A 23,549-nucleotide genomic window follows, 5' to 3' on the forward strand; every position below is an offset into this window, starting at 1 on the left:
TTGGTATTATACCTCATCACTAGCTCAAAACTCTCATTCACCAGTCAAAAACTTTGTTTTCCAATGAGTCCTTTCTCACTGTTTGTTTTTTTTGTGTGTGTGTGTGCGCAAACCCACCAAAACATTGCATTAAAAAAAAAAAAAGTACAGTTCTTCCCACTATTCCCCAAGTATCAGGTAAGACACGTTAGAGAAATCTATTTAAAACTTTGTTCCCAGTTCTTCCAAGACCATTCTCTCCATCGTATGCTAAAGATCTTCACAAATCTTGCCAGATCCTGTAATGAGCCTATACATTATCCTTAGCATGTTTATACACTGCTATCGTAAGCTGAACCCACATGAGGCAAGCCCTCTGAATTTCAATAGGTTCCCTTTTAAAAATATAAACTCTTGATTCGCTAGCTCTAAATCGGCAGACTGTTTATGAACTTGACTGCAAGGAACTCTGTGTCCTGGAGTAGTGGGAAGCTCTTTCTGAAGTTGCCCGTTACCAGGAAGCAAGCACTCAGCATCCACACGCTTCAGTTTTAAAGAGCTTTGTTGACTTTAGTTAGCACGGGTTTCTTATCCTTATTATCACTATGCAAGCGCAGTAATTACCACGCTTCCTTTTAACATAAACGTGTACAGACTAGTAGTAAAACTTCGAATTGCAGTTAATCCCCATACTTGAATTGAATGCAGTCAGGTAAAGCTGCTGTCCTGAAAGCTAGTCTGCTGCAATCTTGCACAATAAAGGCAAACATCATTTACGTTCCTATCCTGGAGCAAAAATACAGGCTGTCCAAGATGAGATGAGTGAGCTCTTGTAACCTGAAGATCCTTGTTCTATGGCTGTCTAACAGCATGAAAAGTCACCCTATGCGAAGAACCTCCTAGGAACATAACTGTTCTCTGCAAATTATGTCAGTGAGCTGCTGGTCTTTTAACTCACCTTATCACAACAGAAAGGTAGAGGAGCACAACCAAAATGAGAGCGCTCATCTCTGAACGCTTTAAGGCCTACCAATCAGGTGACTTACCGTAAGGTAAGGATGTGATTGCAAGTCCTTAACGAGTCTCCCAGAGTTCCCTTCCCGCAATCTGGCTGAATGCCTGACTTGGTGGAGAAAGGAGGACACTCACTTCCTCCCTGCCTCCCTGGGAGTCTTAGGCGAGGCTAGACACAATCTGAGCATGCCAACATATTAAGCCTCACTAGTGGGAACGGTTATGAACAGCTACCAAATCTTGACACAGTCTAGCTGTAAAATAGGTGCTAAGCAGATTTGCTTTGTTAGGACTTTACCGTGTGTGTGTATGCTGCAGCAGAACTTACAGGTCAAAGGAGTTTAAGAGCCTACCAGATTAGGTGGCATTTTGTGAATGTCTTATAGCATCACATAAGTACTCCAGTCTCATAGTGAAGCTAATCTACAAAGAATTTAGAACAAACAAAATAAGAGTTAGATTTGAATCTTCTTGATTTCTGTCTCTGTTACTCTTTGCATAATCTTCTAAAGAAAACTTCTTTAAATGCCAGTTTCTCAAATAGCATCAAATAGCTTTATCAATAAGAAGAAACAGTTTTGGGATATCTTTCTGATAGATCGCAATTGTTTGGATTCTTTTACTTCAATCTGAACACCTCATCTAAATGTATACGGAAAGGAAAAACGAAACATATTTCTACAGCTGAAAACTACTGTAGCTTAGCTTCATTGTCAAATTCATTGCAAGGTTACAGATGTCCAGATTGGTTATACTAGTCTTTTAATAGAAAAAAAGGAAAAATAAAAATTAAATAGGAGCAATTAAATGACGATCAATTCCATATTAATCTGTTACATGAACTGACACACAATGTAAGGAAGTCACAGGGACTCTAGATGGACATGTCTGAGGAGTTTCTCAGGACCTATCCACGACAGTCCAATGATAATTTATTCTCTCTCTTGTAATTTTGAGTGAAAAATTTCTATATGGGAATAATTAAGGCCCAATGATATTTCAGTAAACACATATTTCTATATGTAAGGTTGCGACAGTTGTCTTCAAGAAGCTGTGAGATGCATACAAAAGTGATGGCAACCACAGTAAGACTGACTCATCAGCTGTCAACAGTTGCACATGTATGCATTCCTGATATAATTAAAGTTTTGTGTCACTGTTAGGATTTTACTCTCTGGTAAATCCTTTACCATCAGGCTTACATCTGGACAAGTTTTCTTTAAGTTTGTATGAACTCACACATTTAAGACTGTGACTTTGTTTTGTATTTTCGCTCAGCAACGGTCTACAAGACAGTAAGTTACAATGTCACTGATACCTGGACTTCAATAAAAGAGTTAATAAATGAGGACTTTTCCACTTGAAAAAGAGAAATTTTTCATGGACCATTTTGTCCCTTTCACTTTTTTCAGTGAGCAGGGAAGATACATCTCTCTGATCAAATGACTGTCCCTTCTTTTTAAGTGTGTAAGATCATCTGTCATTTTCAAGAGATGTGATATTACTCAAATAAACGCAGTGAGAAGAAAGTAAATGCTGGCCATAAGAATGGAAAAGCGGAGTGAGGCAGGGACAAGTCAAAGGACAGATTCGTAACTATTCCCTCTAAGCAAGGTTTAACTAGATTGATCCCTAATATGAGAGGGGTAGTTCCACATTTCATAACTGTGGCTGGTGGGCTGGCTTGCAATGACAGCATTGGTAAGAGAGCTGCCTAGCTGTATGCTATTCCACATTGTGAGCCTGCACAGCTCCATCCTATAGCTGCATCTTTTCCAATTGACATGCTAGATGCAGCAGATAAACTAATATAAAAATGTAATTTCTGTTTGCAGTTTCTCCAGATGTTCTAAAGTAGGTTTTTGTCATCCAGTGGCACTAAAGCAGCACAATGGTTTTATTATTTGTTTCATTCCACCTGCATAACCTGTTTTTTCCACTTTTGTGCCTATCTCACCATTTGCATGAAACCAACCCTGGCCCCAGTCCACAGACTTTACTTTTGTCAATATTAAACCACTACAGGAACATTTGGATCCTGTAACGAGTTCCTGCTGTCCTACATTTAATCTGAACATTTTCCAGGAAACTGGATGTCACCAGCTGGTGTGGTCTTATTTGTCATGATAGTCATTTCTCTCATCAGCCAGGACATCAAAAATCACTTTCAATTACACCAATCAAATATGAATCACCACAGCACTACTGAGGCCTGACTGTATTTCAGTTGTGAAATATAAGAGAGGATATGACTGTTTATTTGCTAAAACTAACACAACAGTCTCTGCAACAACTGACACGTTAATCTCTTTTCCTTTCTAGGATTTTCACTCCACCTACATTATCTTCCTAATTTAAATGTTTTTTATTGTTTGTTTTGTGAAGCACAGTGTTGTTGCTACTTCAAAGTGGGTGCCCTGTTTAATTCTGGAAGCAGCTGCATTTCATTTGGCTGGAAACAATATAATATACAGTTTGTTTTACGTAAAACACATTTAAAAAGCACATTGGGATCCACCCAGCCAAGACAACTATGTGTTCCTCTGGAATACGGGTAGCATAACATCACAATAAATCAACACAGAGGAGGAGAACAAAGTATGACTGGAGGAGCCCATCCAACAAGTATGGATTAATACGACAGAGGCAGCAAGGTACAAAACTCCAAAGCACTCACAAGGAGAAAAACGGTACCCTCAATTTCATGCAAAGGTCCTTCCATCAGTGTCAGAACATAACCATTTCTCATTTCTGTGTATTTCTACAGTGAAAGCATGATAAAACATTTCTCAGACACTAATTACAGCTTTGTGATGTTCAGGTCTCAATATCTAAGCTGCCCACATCAGTTAAGTCTAAATGGGGGGTTTCATCCCTTTCCCCTTCTTGCCTAACTCCCTTTTAACTTAGGCAGTGCTAGTGTTTGTCAATCTTTCCCCCTCTTGAGTATCTTATTTTGGTCCTTTACACTTAACTGTGTTTAAAACTTAACTGTGTTTCATTCCAGCAATGGTTTGTATTTGTGTAAAAAACCCCAACCAAATAAAGAAATGCCTGCAGGCATAAAAGAAATGCTTCTCCATGGAAGACAGTATGCTAACCAGGTGACAAAGCTGGTGGTGTATATAAATAACTCTTCTGAGAGTTAGCACAGCTGGCAAAGAAGCAAGAGACAATTTATTCTCAGACTGTAGCCTGAAAATACCTAGAACTGAAATTCCACAGATGTCATCTAAAAACAGCCAGGATTTCGTTCTTTCTGTAAAGGTTTGCATCTCCACCGCAAAAAAAAAATTAAGATCTACACATTGCAAAAAAGTGAAAAAAAGCCAAAAAACCAGCCCAGTGACTAAAGGCTACATCTCTGCTCAGTGGCTCACTTGAGGCCAGCCTGCAGGGCTTGGCAGGCAGGGATGGGCACAGTCCCCTGCGAGGATGCTGCCTGCCCCCAGCTCTGCGGCCGCAGGTCTCTGCAGGCTGGCTGTAGGGCAGCTGTGGAAAGCAGAGGGACCCCGTAACAATATCTCCACAAATTTGTTGATTACTGCCATGCTCACTTCACAGATGCATACCCTGTGGGCACATACAGATCATAGCCCACTTCTGCAGCTAAGCATGGAAGAAAATTCAGGAGTTTGATTTCAAATACATTTCTTTAGCCATGTAATTTGGGTTCCAGTGCTAGTCTATTGAATAAATCCTGGAAAGTAGCTACCACCACTTTGATGTTGTTATTGTCCAGAAACATCTAGTTCTCCACCTTCTTTATATTGCTTTTGTATAGTTAAGCTGCCTGTCCTATTGCATTTATTATCTTAAAAGCAAAACTTCTATTCAGATTGAAGAAAATATAAAAAATTAGCATTTAAAAGAATTACTTTGACTTTCTTGTATTCAAGGATTAGAAGATATTAATTTGAAGTTTTTCTTTGGTAAGTGCTCTGTTTGAGATCTTGGTTTAATTCATTTTAATGATGAATTTACAAATCTATTAAATGAAAAAAAGTTAGAATGGAAACTTAAAAGTTGTATAGTCATCATCACCATATATTATAACTATGCTGTTGCAAGGAGGTAACGTTTGATTCCTAAACAATTTGCTTACTCTAAGCTGATGTTTCAGCTGCTTACTGTGACTGCTGAATCATAACCGACGTTGTGCTACAGTCTTTTGTGCTAAAGAGGTGATGGCAAATGTGCCAGCAGTGTTCCCTTAACAGCATGCCACATCTGTCAGTTTGCACTCCGGGCACAAGAGAACATAGCCATTACCTAACCAATTCTCCTTGGTTCTTTAACTTGGCTGGAAACTGAAAAGAAAATGTTCATGAGCTGCTTTAAGAAAACCCCAAACATTATTTGCAGCTGGAAAAAAAGAATAGAAGAAATGGTCATAATATTAAAGGAAGTTCTGTCAAAAATGCAAACGTGGTCACAGCACCAGATGGTATAGCTACAGAAATTTTCTTTATAGATCCCTTTTGAAGCCACACAAAAAGGCTGAGCAAATGGTTCAGGTGGGAATCTGAACCCACCTTTATCAGCTGAGTTCCTGAACCCAAACTCGTGCAAGTTCCAATTCAGCGACACTGCGTAATGAGGCAAATGTCATCGTGCTTGTGCCTGCTGGGTCAGAGGATCACTGTGCTCTGGGATCCCATGTCCTGGCGTGCAGGGAGGAATTCAACTTAAGGTTAGGATTCACCACGCTGCTGGGTTAGCATCCAAACTTGAACTTCAGTGGGGTTGCCCTTCCCTTCAGAAAGGCCTAATGCTCTAATGCTCTGTAGTTAACGCTAAAATGCTGTGTAAAATACCTGCAAACGAAAAAAATTTCTGTAGATATATTTTGAAATTCTGAGTTCATCTCTGCATATCCTATGGAACAGTGAGCTTTTATTGATAAATTTCTTACGGCTTTTATAGAATCATGAATAGAAAAAAAATCCCCCCCAAACAGGAAAATAAATAAAATAAATAATAAACTGGGATATACCTACAAGAAATTGCTAGTAATATTTAAAAGTCTAATTTCATAGGTAACTGGCTAAAAGAAAATGGCTTAGCTAGAATTGTTAAAAATGAAGCAACAGTCAAAAATACCACAAAGCAACTAAAGTAATCCAGTAAAACAATTCAGAAGTTTTTAATAGGGCAACATCTTGCACAGGACTTTAAGATTAGGGGATTCGCCCTCTATATATGTTTTACCTAAAACAAACAGGCAAAATTGGTTATTAGTCACTGCAGTTTTGTGCAGAGGTTGACAGGTTTGGAATGAATGAATAATTATGTGGTGCTTCCACATTATAATGTGGAATCAGTGTTGACATCTGCATGCCCATCAGTCTTGCTTTATGTGCAATTACCTGTAAATTGGACACTGACTGCATTTGGCAAGCAGCAACATCTTAAGACATCTCCTGGAAAAAATATTCAGCTTTTTTATCTGCATTTGGTTGTCACGGTCTGTTTTACAAATCTACTACGCATGTTTACAGCTTGCTCTACTTTTGCTCTGTACCACCAAACAGTTTTACTGACAGAGCATTTCATATGTGGATGCTTTTCAATTTACGGGGTATGTGTCAGCAAAAAACATGCATAGGCCTTGCAGGTCTTGAGTGACAGATAAGGAGGCAAGAAATATGATAAGAAGGACACAGAAAATTGATGTCATGATACATACTATTGTGTGTGCTACACTAGTGGTTAGTGATGGGGAGGCAGAACAGTGCTTTTGACTCATTTTCTTATTTAATAAAGTGTATGTGATCCTCATGCCAGGTCACAGCTCTTTAAAAGATACCTAGATTGGTTAGGCATTATGTAGCTAGCTGAAACTGTGTGTTGAAACTTGCTGCTAAAAGATATAGAGAGGTGAAATGCCAAGGGAAGGGAAAATGCTCAGTTTAAGCGTTATTTGTTAAGGGCAAACATAAGCTGAAACAGCTTGAAAGGAAACCCATGGGATGATTTGGGCTACGCCTGAGTTTGTCTAGAAGTTCTGTCCTCTTCCTAACTCCAGTCTCCATATCCCTTGTGCTGCTGCTGTGGGATAGGATGGGAAGATCTGTCATTTTTTAATGCAGTATCTGCACATGGGGAAATTCTCCCTTGATTAATGAAGGGGCTCTTGCAATCATTTATACAATCACAGCTAGGCTTCCTAGCACTCAGTCCTTTGTGAACTGCATCTCCAGCATCCTCCCTTTACATAGCAGAAGATGGAAAAAGATTTAGTAAAAACCTTTGTGGAAAATACTTAGGAATGAAAAGTATTGCTTTTGGCAGCACGGATAATACTTCCAGATATTCTTGAGTGCGTTATTCGTTATATTCTTGAACTAGAGGGAAGTTTTAGATAAAATACTCATTAAGGGGTAGACTATAATCTTTGGAGGATATAATATAACATTTGGAGGATAATGCAAAGATAGCTGAAATATCCAGACCACTTCTGTGCATACTCCCCTAGTATTATTTTGGCTAACAGCTCTATTTGGGGCAGTTTATTTGGAACCATAAGTGGTCTGTATCAAAGGGACTGACATACTGAAGATGAACATGTCCTTGCTTTTTCTTTTCTGGCTTGGATGAGAGAAAGAGAATATTTTTAGGCTTAAAAATACACACAGTTTGATGGGTCAGGGATCAAACTCTCTTCCTTGGCCAGTTATTGACATAGCCCCAAACACTAAAACGTACAGAAGATCGTGTGCTCTTGGCAGCCTTGATGCAATGTATCCTAACAGTAACGTTTTGGTTTAGAATCTTGTACTGGAAAGAAGCCGTGAACCTGAGAATTCAGATTTTCTTTCAGTGATAAATACATGCCAGAAATTTACCTAAGCATTATGTTTTGGACCCCCACAACACAGAAGAAACTATCCATTATTTGAATGGGAAGGATAAGACCCACCCTATCAGCACACTAGATCTTTTCCCACAAGATACGGAGCAGCCAGTCTGTGCATAGGCAGAGATTTCATTTTTATAACTGGGATTTTTTTTTTTTTAAATATTTCACAAGTGATTTACTGAAATCAAGCTAGAATAAGCAGTATAGGGAGGCTGCAGGCTGTGGCTACCTGCTGGCTCTAAGTACTCACAGTGCCTCCATGAAAGCTAGTTAAGTGTCGAACTGTATGAGATGCTAATAGTCCAAATAGAAATGATTGTATTTTGCTCCTACAGGTAATGCACGAGACAGCATATTCTCTAATGAGATACTTTGTGCTGTAACAGAGAAAAACAGAGACTGAGGTTTGGATTTCTTATTTCAAGTTGTGCGTGATTTTTGCAGGGGATACCATAAACAAAGCAGTTTATTTCAGCCAGTGCAAAAATCTGGACGGGGAAACTCCGATACTGCATGGAGCTATACTGGGGGAAGATCTTAATCTCACAATGTAGTCAATGCAGTTTTTGTCACCACCACTACCACCACCACTAATCCCATTACTGTCTCATGTGTCTCACTGTCTGCACGGATGCTCTTTTAAGGCAAATCTTTCTCTCTGTTTAGCCAGCTGGCAGGCAGGCAGCACAGGCGGCCTCTTTCCTCCGCTGCAGCTACTACAGCAAGCCTTGTCCTGTGGTGCTGAAACCAAGAATATTTCCCCCTTAAAGCAAGAAATTTATTCTTTTATTCATACCACATTTTCATTATTAAGAAAAAATATGATTCATAAAATATTACCCTATGGCAATATGCAGACTTTAATATTAATGCCATTTTATTAAAAAAATTCCTCTAAACCAGGAAAGATTAAACTTAAGCATGAATAAATACTAGTATCTGCCTGGAAGCTACATCTGTGCCCTTTGTCTCCCATCTTTTGACATCCTGTGAACATCTCCAGAAAGTTACAGAACATTTTCTCTTGAGCAAAAAGCCCCTCATGGATATGGATGTGTTCAGTAGTCTTTGAGAAATGTCTAGAGGTCTTGTAATTTCTCACTCACACGGCTCCAAGCTGGCTGTATTCCACAACGAGGTTTTACACAATAATTAGACAGTCGCTCAGATCATTGTTACTCAGTCCTTTTGCCTCAGAAAACGTTCCTTTCACAAGATTCTGCCTGTTCTGCTGACTGATAAGAAAATGTGCATTCAAATTGGTCCTGCTTGTAAAAACTATGACTGACACCACCGTGCAATTTGAGAACCGTAAGCCTTAGGTTATTCCTAGGTTCTTTTGAATCAGCATGAAACATGCCTCTGTGCTGAAACGTCCAACCCTGTACTTTTTAAGCTTTCATTTTATTCTTGGCAATCTTATCTCTGGAAGGCAGCATAAATGCAGCAATTGCACATCTCATTTCAGACAAATAAAGAAACATTCATTTTCCATTTTAATGTTTTACTGGAAGCTAGTTCACAGAGAATTAAGAGACTGATGATGAACAAAAATGAAAACCAGCAAGACTCAGTTACTTACCCGTGCTAGGCTGGTTCCAGAAGGAACTTTATACGGGACGTACTTCCTGTAGATATGCCCAACTCGAGAGCACGGAACATCAAACATGCCACCTCCGCACATCCACACCTGCAAAGAGGACACAAAGCAAATGAAAGAATGATCCCTGGAAATAAACGGTGCAAAGAAGGCATTTTAAGTAACGGGTATGTGAAAACAACACATTGTTCTGTACTGACGCCCCCCACAGTCATAGTGGTGGCCTTCTCGGCATGCTGATAGCTGGTATTAGGTAATATGCCAGACTCTCCTACCTGGAATCTCACTGTGCAAAAGCAGAGTATGTTCAAAATAAAATCATAAAACATATTTAGAATATCTACCAATGATCCTCCTGCAACACAACCAAGATATTATTGTGGCTGTTGTTTAAAACATATGGGATCAAAATTTCAAAAGAAGGTTATGTGAGAAAACAAGCCATCAATCAGAAGACTTTTTTTTTCCAAAACACCTGGCTTATATTTTGTTTTGAATAGTGAACACAGAGCTCAAACACTAACATGCTCTTCGTTTTGTAAAGAAAAAGGAACAAAAATCAGTTTCCTTCTGATCAGATTTATGTAGGCAGAGAAGGAAGATCATGCCGCTACATGTCATCATTAATACTTAAATACTGACACAGATGGAACCAACTGGAGCACATAGGTTTGATGCTTCAGGTCTGAGCAACCAAAACTCAGTCAACATTGATGGTAGCTGCAAGTACTTCATGGCTCTAAAAATCAAGCTGTATCCTGATGGGCAGCAAGTAAGGAATTCTTCACAATTCTTCACCTAGCATGACGTGGTTTTACCAAGTGTACGTGAGAACAAGGTTGTGTGTCATGTCAGAGCAACTATGGCAATCATGCCAGTAACACTGATGGGCACGATTTTCTATGCCGTTGGCAATGCAGAGCCACCAAACTCCAACATGGCTATTAGATGACTTACATGGCATACTGACAACATTCATAACTTTCTGACTTCAGAAACAGCAATTTGACTTTGCAAATCAGGCAGATGGAAAACGACAACAAAACCTCCCCTCACAACCCCCAGGCAGAACTCTTCAAGTATCCTAAAACCAACCACACAGCAAAGGTTTAAAATTAGAGTGAAAACATCAGTATTATAAAAATTATTTCCTAATCCTGGCTAAACAGTGTTTTCTTCCCCATAAATATTAGAACAGAATGGCTATTATTCTGTGTAGGGGACACTTGTGGCCTCAGCTTTCAGCCTTTAGACTGAAAACAAAAAAAACCCCAACACCCTCCCACCCAATTTAAAAGAAAACCACACCGAAGCTGAAAAAGAGAAATGGCTTGTCCTTTCCTCTTTATGTAACATATGTTCCTCTTTATGTGGACATACATAAAGATGCTTCATGAAACACTTCCATGAATCTGGATGAGAATTTAGGTCCATGCATTACAGATATGAAGGAATTTTGTCTGTATTTGATGCACTCTGGGGCGAAGTGGCGTGAAATAAGTTTGCAACTGAGGCTAAAGCAGAGCAGAACATAGACAACTGAAAGTTTCACCAACAATTTCCATACAGAAAGGAATTAATCCAAAAGTTGATATGCTCTGAATTAAAACAACAGTTACCAGACCCTTAAAAAAAGTTATTGGAAAATATGATGTGATCACAAATACTTGACATTCTGCACGAAGCCTGCAGAGAACAATGTGCGTCTCTACACTTTTTTTACCATAAATTTCTCATTCCATCTCTTTTGTCCTTCCCACCAGCTGGCTGTAGCTACTGGCTTTTTGAAATCACAGGAAAATAAAATTATTAATTTTGTTCATTTAAAACATAGTGGAAACAGGCAGGAGTTTGGTCTCTTTTGCTGTGCTTGCCGGTTTGTGTTACAGTGGGTATATCTGCCTGGTCCTGGCCGTGTGGCTGTGAGTTTGGGACTAAATTTAATCATCTGAACATGTAGATGCTAAACACTGCTATATGGGATAACTTGGTGCTTGGGCATGACTTAAAGCACTTGAAGGTAGCACACTGGAATTCAGCCCCTGAGACTGAGTGTACTACTCATACTGTGAACAGAGAAAATGGGGTTTAGAGTGAAGGCTTGAATTGCAAAGTTGCAAAGTGGTTCAGGAAGCTGCTTCTTATGGGTCATTTGTATATTAGCCCTTACAGTCCCTTAGGTCTTAGCTATGGCATTCAGCTGACACCTGGTAATGAAACGTTCGAGGATCCACACCACATTACAGGATAAACCTACGTACGCTAGTGTAAATGGTTAAGGAAGGTTTGAAACTATTGAAGGTAGGGCAAGATGACATGCTTGCCTTTGTCCTGAAATTCCACAGACACCGGGGCACAGACAGGTGCAGCTGAGAGCTACTTGGGAAGCTGCTACTTACCACCTCCCAACACAGTTAACTTAACTAAGCCGCAGGAGCTCTGGGTAGGTGCTTCTGGTGCACGCTGGCTTCTCAGAAGAGGAGACAAATCTTGCAGGTTAGTGGCACAGGGTAACAAAGGCAGCTGTCCTGGGCATGACTGCTGAAGTATGTATGTTGACAGAATCAAGAGTATTTCAGTACCTATTTCTGTGGTGAGGATATCCCATCTGGTCTCCTGGTGAGCACAGTCCTTCTCAGGGAGGAAATCTACTGGTGGGTTGGAAGTGGAGACCCAAATGAGTGCTTGTCCTCCATGCCAAAATAGCTCATTGCAGCCCAGAGCAGGCCCGCTATGCCATGTAGATATGCACATTATTTTATTTTCAAAAACATTTTGTAAAATTTGTGTCTTAAAGAAAACCTTGAAATCCTCACCTGTTTAATCCCATGTCACCTAATTCACTGAAAAACACGTTCATAAACATATTCAAAATCATAAAAATGATAATGTTAAAATAAGGTGGGAAGTGCCACCATTTAAAAAAAAATGTTATTCACCTTTCTGCCAATACTTTGTTTGTGTGTTATTTCTTTTGTAGCTTTTGTTGGCAGAAATCTCCTCTCCGTGTCTGTATTCAAACAACCCAGTGCATCAATGAAAGTGCAGACCCATATTTACTATTTGTTCTTGTTTTTTAAATTAAGGTGTTATTTCAAAAGCTAGACAAGATATTACACTGATTAATCAAGGTTTCTTAACCTTTGAAGAGTGGACAGCACAGCAGTTTGACTCAGACGAAAGTCAGCCACAGAACAAATTTAAAAGACAAGAAAGCAGAAATATATATATATAGGCCAGTATTGCTTTAACTCAGACAATGAGAGCTGAAGTAGACATATATTGCATTTCCTCTAAAGCAGGAGGATATCAGTAAAAGAAATATGAAAACAAAAGGAGAAAAGGAATTAGAAAAAAACTGTCAGATATGCTGAGGCAATAATAAGCAGGAGAAAATAACACTGTGTTAGGCTTATATTTGATAGCTATAAAACTTGAAAGTGCTGTGCTGCACCTGAGGTGTGCTGTGCAGGGTAATTGAAATGAATCTTGGGCTGCCTTGAAGGACATTTAGCAGCTGTTCCTGTTTATCTTTCAGCTTCAGAATGATTTTAAAAGCATTTTTTATATTTTCCTGGGAAGATGAATTCTGGCAACTTTGTCTTTAAAATGTGCATTTTTATGTCACCTGAGCTAAATGCAAGAAATTGGAGAATGATGTCTGTGTTAAATATTACAGACCTCCATTGTACCATGAAAAGAATTCAGGTGGTGTGGGACATTTGGCGAAATGGCATCACAACATCAGTGCCTTTCTGTTTATCTAAGCAGCAAGCAATGAAACTCTCAAGATCACTAATGTCTCCTTGTTACAATAGCAATGAATCCGGTCTGCAGCTGAGGTATGAAAACCAAAGACAAAACCAAACCAATGCAATTTCAGCTTGGAAAGACCAAAAGAGGAGTAGTTTATGTGTCAACTATATACTATATCACAATTTATATAGCTCCTTCCAACAGAATGTTGCGAAACACTTTATAGGGATGGTTGAAAGCAAATGGCAAGCATTAACGCAAGATTCAAAAGAGATTAAGCTGTGGTTACGTGGCTTTTTCCTGACTGGAGCTTAGATGTCACAGATGCATTTTTTGGCTCTGTTCTACAGCTCTTGTGGGATTTTGGGTGAATCACCCTCTTTTCACATCACTTCTTTGTCTTTAAAATTGAATTCTGCTTGCTCGTGTTTCTTTTTTTCCCCTGCCTTATCTATCTAGTTTATGAGTGATCCAGCCCAGAGACTATCTGGAAAATGTAAATACTGTGCACGCGAGAATGAGACTCCAATCCATATGCCACACTGTAGTCGTAATTACTGCAGTAAGAGACTCATGATTTTTGAGCAGTGGAGGATGTGCTGCTGTGGAACAGAAACATAAACATACAGCAAATGATGTAAAAGTCTGAGGGGGGACTGAGTGGATTTCGGATCAGGCTTCAAAACTAATTGAGAAATATACTGCTGGTGAGAGTCAGTAACAAGACAGACAACAGCCAGAGACACTGAAATGGATGGAAAAACCAAACAAACAGTAAACTTGTGGAAGAGGAATATAAAGTATGCCATGCAAAGCTGTCAGCTTGGTGCTCTGAGTATTGAGCAAGAAATATAGACTACAAACAGGAGAAATGTATTACCACAATGGGGCTGAAAAAGTTGTAGAAAATAAGAATATAAAAACTTTATGAGATTTTTCAGTCACTCTTCCTGAAATACAAGCCAAAAGACCAGATTGTGGAAAAGGAGAAAGAAGAATACGTTCCTGTGAACTTTTCCATCTAGTGAGAATGTTCAGCTAAATGCAAGAAAAAAATTGAAAAATAGGATCACTGACTGCAAATCTGCAATCAATGCGTTCACAAACAGCAAAACCAGTTACTTGCGGTGCAGTGGGATTTCCTGTCACGGTTATTAAATCTGTACCGTGTAAACTGGGAACTGATGACCGTGGATATTTCAACAATACTCACTGGCACCTCTAAAATGTTGAGAAAAGTGGCAATATTCCATGTTTGTCAGTTCTTCATATAGATTTCAACTGCGTTGACAAGTGGTAATGCTCCCCCTCTCCCTATCTCCTGCCAAGATTGCCAGCAGTGGGGGGAATTAATGATGATGATGATAAAGAAAGGGATTAATGAGCTTGGAGGTGTGTGTTGGAAAAGAGGGATGAAGAGAATCTGGGAGATGTGTTGGCATGGATAAGGATAAAACAACTCTAGATATAGGTGACTAGCTAGGGTAGTGCCATTAGTATTTCTGTTAAGGTATGATTTACAATGCCTAAGGAACGTCCAGCATAAAGGACCTTTAGCAAACACAGGAAATTAGTATCTTTCACTGCTCTATATTTTGGGGATTACTACATAAACTGTGTCTTTCTAGCAGATTTAAATTTAGGATTTCCTAAATAGTGGCTTCCCTGGTTATTGAGAAGAGACACTATTAATCAGGTCAGTTCCAGCGTTTTGCCAGCTTTCACAAGTCTAGCACACGCTGAACAGTATCATCAGCAAGATATCATACATCTTTTTAATTAAAACATTGATCCCGAGGTTATGCTGCCAAAAAATTAAAATGCTGCACATTATTTCTTACGTAAAAATTAAGCTAAGAAACTATTTAATGAAAAAGTCATATTTTGAGACACGGGTTGTGGCTGCCTCACCATCCATTGAATGTGCATGCGTGCTCTGATTTGGAAACAGCAGTTAATCAGCATGGCACCCAGTGCTACGCTTGCTGCTGTCCTCTGCAGCAATGTTTCCAAGTGAGAAAAGAACAAAAGAGAAATATGTTGGTTTTTGTAGTCGAGGAAATAAAGGTCAAGCAAATTTTTAAGCAGCAGCTTTTTTTTTTTTTAACCTGTCTCTCTGTGTTCCTGACAGCTCAACATCTGGAATAGTCACGCCTGAAGTTTGAGGAAGTTTCCTTTCCTGCTATGGCACAATTCCAAATGTCACAGAAACACTACAAAATATACTGTATTTTGGAGAAACTTATTGAATTATGCTGCAGGAAATTTAGATTCACTGCAGACTCAGTCTCTGTAGTATCTTTCTTTTTTCATCAAATACCCTTCCCCCTCAGACACACACAAACATATATTTTTGCTCACACCACCCACCTTCTGTCTCTGTACAATGTGATAATGCAACCTCCCCCCCAGAAAAAGACTTGGTTAGGACCGTGCTCTGCACTGAAGCCTGGCATCTGTCACCCCAGGTCACATCTAGTGAAACAGCCAGAGAGAAACATCAAAATCGACACTTTCCCTCCAAGCTTCCCAGCCTGAGTACCTTTCCTAAATCTGGTTCGACCTCTTCTTGTCAGGAACTGCTGCATGACTCCACAGGCAACCACTTGTCCCGCTAATCTAATTTTTAATCAGTCCTTGAACTCTGTCTTAGCGTCTTGAACTCATAAAGCAATACGGCTTTGCTATTATTAGCAATTCCTTTGAGCTTGCATGATGGCCCTTGATCCAGTACCAGACTTTAATTCATTGCATGTCTGGGGTTTGCAAAGCACAGGAGAAGATTACAGTGCGCAGAGTAGTTGATATTAAGTTAATGATGAAGCAGCTAATAATTCCTTAAGTCAGGAGACTTTAGACAAACTATTTTATTGAGTCTTGACTAGCAGAGCTCTAGTCATCATACTTTTCTGAAAGATCCAATCTGTCTGACTCTCTAAGCCCACACTTTGCACTCACGGCTTCCCACCTGCTTTGTAGCACACATTCCTGTAACTTGAGTTGTGGAGGTGACTGTGAATGTCTCTGGTACAGTAATGCAGAGGCTTTTCGTCGAGAAGATGCTTTCCTTAATAGGATATTGATTATCAAGTGACCTTTTCCCCTTGGCGTGCAAATGTTTCTGTGGGGTGAAGTTTCATTCCAACATATAGGAAATTCTTCCCCAAATAAAATTAGGCCAGAGAATATCAAACAGATACTGTTTCTTAGATGTGATTCCACATTTGGCACCAGTGGATTTGGACATATAAACACAATATTTGACACACACATTTATCAAAAATCTTCCTTAACATAGCTGTAAGCTTACCTTTGCATCAAAACATTAGCAGTGCTGATTAGAGACACATGCCACAGCTTGTCTATTCTATAGTACCTGGACCTACCGTTAAAATGTTAAGCAGAAGGGTTAGTCTGTCGATCTGTGGAGTTTAAAATGCATCACTGAGTAGAGGACCAGAAACGATGTGCGAACACTCTTCACCCCAGCTCACAGAGCAGGGCAACCAGTTCAAGATGAACCAGACACTACTTCATTTCAGGGAGCACATGACGGCTCTGGCTCCGGCATGCACCCCCTCAAAAATACATCACTGTATTTGAATCAGCCACAAGAATCCCCAGTCTGACACTGGGAAGGTTGTGTTATCAGCACGGTCTCTGTTTATAGTAGCTAGATTGTTTACTTATTTACCATTATATAGCAGCTTTTGTTAAAATGAATCTCAAAGTTAAAAACAAGATGATATATGAAGAATATGAAAGGAACACCGTGTCTGTCACTGAGGTTGAAGATCAGCCTGAAACAGTCTTCTAAACACAAACTTCCCACAATTATGAGATATTTCAAATCAGTTGCTTTTTACAACTTTTTAATGAAAACCAGTCATGTTTCTACAAAATATTAAGAATTAATGGAGTCAAAGAAGAAATGAGTGGGAACAGTTAAATGTCAGGTGGTTAGACATGTTCTTGAGGCAGGATACTCCAAATAATTATTTGCCAAGCAAAATACCATTAACGTGAGATATGGCATCAACGCAGGGAACCCATCCTACGACACATCCATAGATGCGGACACTCTAAGGAAAGGTAAGATGCAGTTTCAGACCCACTCAAGCAGCCGAGGAAAGCGAACCAGGCTGGTCGTCTGGCTTTTTCATTGACTTTGTGAATAACAGAGAGATGGCAAGTCCACCATCTTCCCAAATTTTGTGAATAAAGCCAGTAAATTAAACTGTCTGGCTAACTTATCCTCATTTACATAAGTTTTAAGATGACTGAATCTATAGCTACAGTAGAAACTGTTGAAGCAGAAAACTTTCCCAAGCTGATATTGATGATTCTGATATAACAAAACCCAGTCCTTTCCGGTTCTCCCTACTGCCTCCATGATTTTTCTCCCATTTTTTCTCATGCCAAACAAAACAGCAGTCTTCTTTTTAAAACTTACATCTGTCAAATTCTTCCAATAGAAAGTCGTTCCTATTTGGTAATAATTTCTAAAGAGTATTTTGTATTTCTTTTAACACTAATAAGAAAAGACCGGGACCCTAAGGTCAGTATATACTAATGAGATGAATCAGGAGATATGACTGAAATGTGTATGACTGACACAGTGTGACACAGCTGCCTCCAAAAAAAAAAAATCTATCACTTGAGCAAAATACACTGGGACAATCTAGTATCTCAATTTCCAGTGCTGTTACCATGGTTTCTATACAAAGACTGGAAAGCATTACAATTATATTCTTTCTGATGCCGAATAAAAGGAATATTTGAAATAGGATAATAAAATCTTGGGTGACCTGTCAGAGACCATTGTGACAGCTACCAGTGACTACTTACATTTGTCTCTGAAACAACCTAAATGGACAGAAGGTAAATCAATATATTCTAAATACACTGTCTAGCTATTGGTTTTCCCCTGCCTTCCTGTTTTATTTTGCTGGCGTATAAAAATGATACGGAGAAACATGAGAGTAGCACAGTTAATACAAACCATTTTGCCGTTCTTGATAACTCCTGTAAAGACAGCCTGGCAGTCCAGTGTTCGGTCACACCGTGTATTTTGTTCAACAGAATGGCCTCAGCTCTGTTGTTTTAATCGCTGTTGAAACTCAGATGCAGCAAGATGTATGATATTAGTCATGGCTGACATACTAAATTTATTTGCTGAGCTTTACACTGTCAGAGTTTGGAAAGATCCTGAAGCTAAATGTGAATTGTAATTTCAGTTCCAAGCTTTATCCAAATATGCTTGACTCAGTTCATGTATGTCATGAAATTCTATCAAGTCATTGAAAATCTTTGCATATAGAGTTCTTACATCCTTGGATATACTGGAACATAGTAAACTTAATTTTCAAGATTAGACATGTTAGTTCGCATCAAACTAATGCAAATACCTATTTTACATGTGAAAAGCAACAAGACTTCCAACTCGATATGTAAAAGCCAAGTAACCAATCTGAATACACATGTTGACATAGAGGATATACCATGGCTGGTTGTACATAACCTGAGCACTTGAAAACTCCCCATATGTCTCATCATTACAATTATTCGAATGCAATTAAAAATAATCTAATTTTGAAAATTTGGCCAGTAGATAGCAGCTCATAGCAGCTGAGGTGACCTAGTGACTCACTGCTACTGAAAGGGGTTCTTCTTCCTATGACTTTCTCTTTCCATTTCCACTCATTTCCCTGAGCTGACTCCAGGGGAGCCTACCCCTAGAGATGATTAAACTTGTTGATCTGGGCAGAAAATGATGTAATTTTCTTTTTTTCTGGGTTAGTTCTCTCTTGGCTTATTGAGCTGAGCTCAACACTTGAGCATGAAGTAAATGCAGTCTGAGAGAAGATAAGTGGAGAAGACTTGACAAAAGGAACAAGGTAGAACTTCATTCTTTGGTGGTGGTAAGCTACCAGATTTTCAGAGGGAACTGAACTCAATGTGATTTTTGTATGGCTTCTGAAGCATATGTTTATGGCATAGTTCTCTGTGAAATTAGTGGAAATTCCAAAAGGCAAAAAGTAGTATTGTACTAAATGAATTTTAGTTAAAAGACAAAAGCCAATATGAATGAAAGCATCATGATCACAAAGCATATGAGAAATGAAAATCCAGAGGTGTAAGACTGAGGCTTGTGCCAAACAAGTAAGGAAGTATTTTATAAGGTGACTTGATGACTTACCTTAAAGGAGATTTCATACTGCTCTCCTCCCCATATTTCTAATCCTGGATCATAGCCTCCCAGCTCCCAAAACCATTTCCGGTTAACAGCAAATAGACCTCCAGCCATTACAGGAGACCTGAAGCATGAATAAAACAAACTGTGAATGACAGACACCATCATGCCATGCTTAAAAAACTGAGAAGATTAGCAATGTACATGGACAAGCAATAACAAAGATGTTTGGATCGTGTGTGTGTGTGCCTGTGTGTTTGTGTGAATGTAGGTGGTCTGGCTTCCACAATTGCAAAGCTATGGAAGGCACAGACAATGGGTACTGTACACAAACAATATTTACCTTTATTCACCCCAAAATGAACTCTAGATGAGAAACAGGCAATGTGATAGACATGTAGATAGATATAGAGCATGGTAGACAGTCATGCACAAACTCCTTTTTTTTTAAAAAAAAAGCAAATTCTGTTCATTACTAAATAAACCTATGTAACAGAAAAAGAAAGAGACTCTGGAAACCTGCCAAAGTGTTTAATGTAGTCTCAGTCCTCCATGTGAAGTAACTCACACTTGAAAGCTAGCAAAACTAGAGAAAGGCAGAAAGGTGACAGCGGATGGCTACAGAGCAGCTGTTGGGAGTTAAACATCTGCTTTTCTACAGCAGCATTTAAAACTCCTAAACTTTGTCTCACAGTGGTAATTTAACTCATTGGCAAATAATTTGCTACGTTTCCCATGTTTCCATTTATTCCATGAACATACATGTGGAATTTACTTGAATCAACTCAGCCTTTTCCACAGACAATATAGAAAACAAATGAGATATTTAAAGTTAGAGTTAGAGAATATTAATGAAAAGTGTATTTTAAATTTATAAGCAGGATTATTGTACTGGAAACCAAGCAGATTTTTTTTCACTACCAAGAAGACCCTGTTTCTAAAGCAGTAAATACATTGACAGCTCTCAGGATTTAAATGTTGCTGATTCCTTGAATTTGTGGTGTAAGGGGGATAAAAGGGATCTACACTGAACAGTGAGGAGACAACAGGCTGAAGAAGGTCCAATCCAACTGTTCAATTCAATCAATGCAGGCCAATGCTCGCATAATGAGTTTTAGAGCAAGAGGCTAGAAGGAACACATTCCTGTCGATAGCTGATCAGCAAGAGAAAAGACACATAACTCGCCCTATGGAAAAGAGACCTGGATGGCTTCCAGACAGTACTTCCTTATCGGAGAATAGACATGAAATTGGAACCTATGCTATGTGCTTTGTAACACTGCAGCCCCTGAAGGGAAATTATCCCACCTAGGGGCATTTTTATTCTGAATTACTATTGGTGGTTTGTTTGGGGCTATGGAAGCAGATGGTACCATCCCTGAAGAACTGACTGGCAAATAAAAACTTCACCCTTTGCCACTGATTTAGGATTTGGCAGTGAACTCAGGACTGGCAGGTATCACAGGAATCTATGCGTAAGTTAGAAGTTTATTAAAGAGGACATCAAGTTAATGGAAAAACATTCTGCCATATTTTCTCTGCCTTAACACTTTTTATATTGCTATGTTTTATCCAAGCCAGTGGAGAAGATAAATAGCAAGCAGACAGCTGAGTGGCCTCTTCCACCATTAGGATGCCAGCAAATCCCCACACACATGAATGTTAGAAAATGATCCTCTCATCTGCATTCCTGGTAACGAAAAACATTACAGATATTTCACCTTTTACTTCTGTAAGATAGTTTTTAAAATATATATATATATATTATAGATTACATCTTATATTTAACTACCCATTTTCATGACTAGGGAGCTCTGTTTTTAACAGACTAATTCTGTTTTCCTTTAGAGATTGTATTTTTAAAAGCACATAGAAGCTTTGTGAAACAAAGCTGCAATGTTCTAACTGGCAAGGCTGTGCACTGTAAAGTACACTGAATGCTAATACTTTTTTACTTGTATTGACACTTCATACCTCAAATATTGACTGTTCTTTCCACATATGAATAAATTCAATGGAGATTTTATTAGAAACCTTCCCCTGGGGATTGTGACTACTACAATACGTTTTCAATTCCCACTGAAGTAAATCTAATTACAACATGCCCTTTGTGACTTCAGGTTCTAAATAATCAAAACACAACGTCCTTTTATAAAGATGGACTTGCATGGAGAATGCTTGTAACTAAATCTTTACTGGCAGAAGACATGAAGTCCCAGAAATCACTGGGGAAATGCAGGTTTTCTCTAATTCTCTTAGGTACAATAACTTTCATGAGCATTTCTCTTGACATAGTGAATGGCCTATGAAAAAGACAATCCCCACAAGTGAATCAGATAGAAGATGAAAAAATCAGAGACTTCAAATTGCAAAATAATTGGCAGATACTTACAAATGATACTTTATAACTAATCTGTAGATTTTTCCACTTGTAATACTGAGTAGAGAAACCCTTTGTTATTTAAATGCTAGTTCATGAAAGTTCAGAACATTTATTACAATCAGGAAAACTACCAAACGACTGAAACAGCAGCAAACTCCTGTTTCTTGCACTTACTTTAAAAAAAATAAAGAAAAAAGATATTTCATGTAATGTTGCTCCATTCTTTTTTTATTCCACACGTTCTGACATTTGTTGCTTTGCAGGAAGAGTGATGGACGACTTTTTCGTTTTCATTGGAGTGGGATGAGCAATAAGCTGTGTGAACCTGACCACTTGGCACAGGATATGTATTCCACTCCATGCCACAAGCAGCTGCTGCTGAACAGGCCTTAAATTGTCTCCAAAATATGAAGACAAGAGTCCAGTCCTACAATCCTGACTGATATGAAAAGCCCTTTTGTAGTCAATAGGATCACTCACACGGATAAGAACTACCCTGAGCCCAAAGGAGAAGAATTAATCTCTTGTTTAATGGCTTTTGTACAGAAATGTCAAGTACAAAGCTATGTTTGTAGAGGTAATTTTTCATGAAATGTCCTACTCAGACACTTAAACAATCAGACTTGAGCTACTGTAGCATAATATTATGTGAGTAACTACAGTGGAAAGCTGTAAAATACTTACAGTCAAAAACTTAAAAGGACAAAGACTCCCAAAACATCAGAAAAGCTGGAAAGGCTAAGGTTGTTAAAAATAGTTATAAAAACCTTCCACGTGAGAAGTACTGCACAGACTCACTGACTATACCTAGAAGAACAATATTGCAAGTAAAAGTCAGCTGATCCAAAAATGGCCCAAGAGGTCACAGATTCCTATGCTGAGACCCCACACAAGCCAGCAAAGAATTCTGTAACTTCTCATAATTTATATTCAGGGCAAGAAAAGAGATCATCTATGAATTTTCAAGGTAAGAGAAAGAATGACATGGACTTAAAAGGAACGTGAAGTTACTTGCATTAGAAGTGAATGTGGTATATTGCAAACAAATGAACTGCACAGCAGGGTTTGGAATCATTACATTGCAAGAGTGATACATACAGTGGATCTAAAGGATTCATGAACATGTGAAAAGGAAAGCTTTGACAGCATGCAGAAAGACACTTCGGAAAGCACCTGTGCTAGATGACGTGTGCAGCAGGTATGCTGATGTTGAGACTGGAAGATGCCCAATGACACATCTATTTGGTGTCATATGTCAGTAGGGGAACATAGGTTTGTGTGATCTATTAGTCAACATAAAGAAAATATTACACTGTGCATTGATCATTGTTGAATTGAGATGATGATGCTGCATACTGGGGCACTTTGAAAAGTGCTGGTAGGGATCACCTGCCTGGAACAGCTGAAATTTGGCCATTATAATCGTATCTGATGAATAGCATATTGCACTATGCATCTCCTTGTATAATCCAGACTGATTAAAGGCTTGGTGCTGAACTACTGAACAGAAACAGATGAATGCTGAAAAGATGCATCTACTTCATGCAGGATATGTCAGACAAACTGACCTTCAGTGCCAAACCAACTGGCATGCAGTACAAAAACTGAAGTAAATGTCAGCCAGCGCCACGAGTCAGCGCTGGGTCCTGTTCACCTTGTGGAGTCACAGATACGATAGATGAGGAGGAAAGGGGCCATGTTGATGCTGGCACAGTGACAGTCCCAGAAATGACTGGTGACGTACTGAGTGCAGCTCTGAGCT

The 23,549-nt window shown here is 39.0% G+C and overlaps 1 protein-coding gene across 1 annotated transcript in view; it reads right to left on the reverse strand.

The window, feature by feature from the left end:
* GALNTL6 (polypeptide N-acetylgalactosaminyltransferase like 6) overlaps positions 1 to 23,549 on the reverse strand; it is a 486,847-nt gene that overhangs the window by 32,295 nt on the left and 431,003 nt on the right. The window contains exons 7-8 of the mRNA XM_087737678.1: positions 19,411 to 19,528; positions 9,438 to 9,545 (exon numbers count right to left, since the gene is read on the reverse strand). Coding sequence (XP_087593804.1) covers positions 9,438 to 9,545; positions 19,411 to 19,528 — 226 coding nt within the window. The remainder of the gene's footprint in view (positions 1 to 9,437; positions 9,546 to 19,410; positions 19,529 to 23,549) is intronic.

Source organism: Nipponia nippon, unplaced genomic scaffold, assembly GCF_047370975.1.
Source record: "Nipponia nippon isolate SJK-2023a ecotype South Korea unplaced genomic scaffold, ASM4737097v1 scaffold_6, whole genome shotgun sequence".
Classification (NCBI taxonomy): Eukaryota; Metazoa; Chordata; class Aves; order Pelecaniformes; family Threskiornithidae; genus Nipponia; species Nipponia nippon.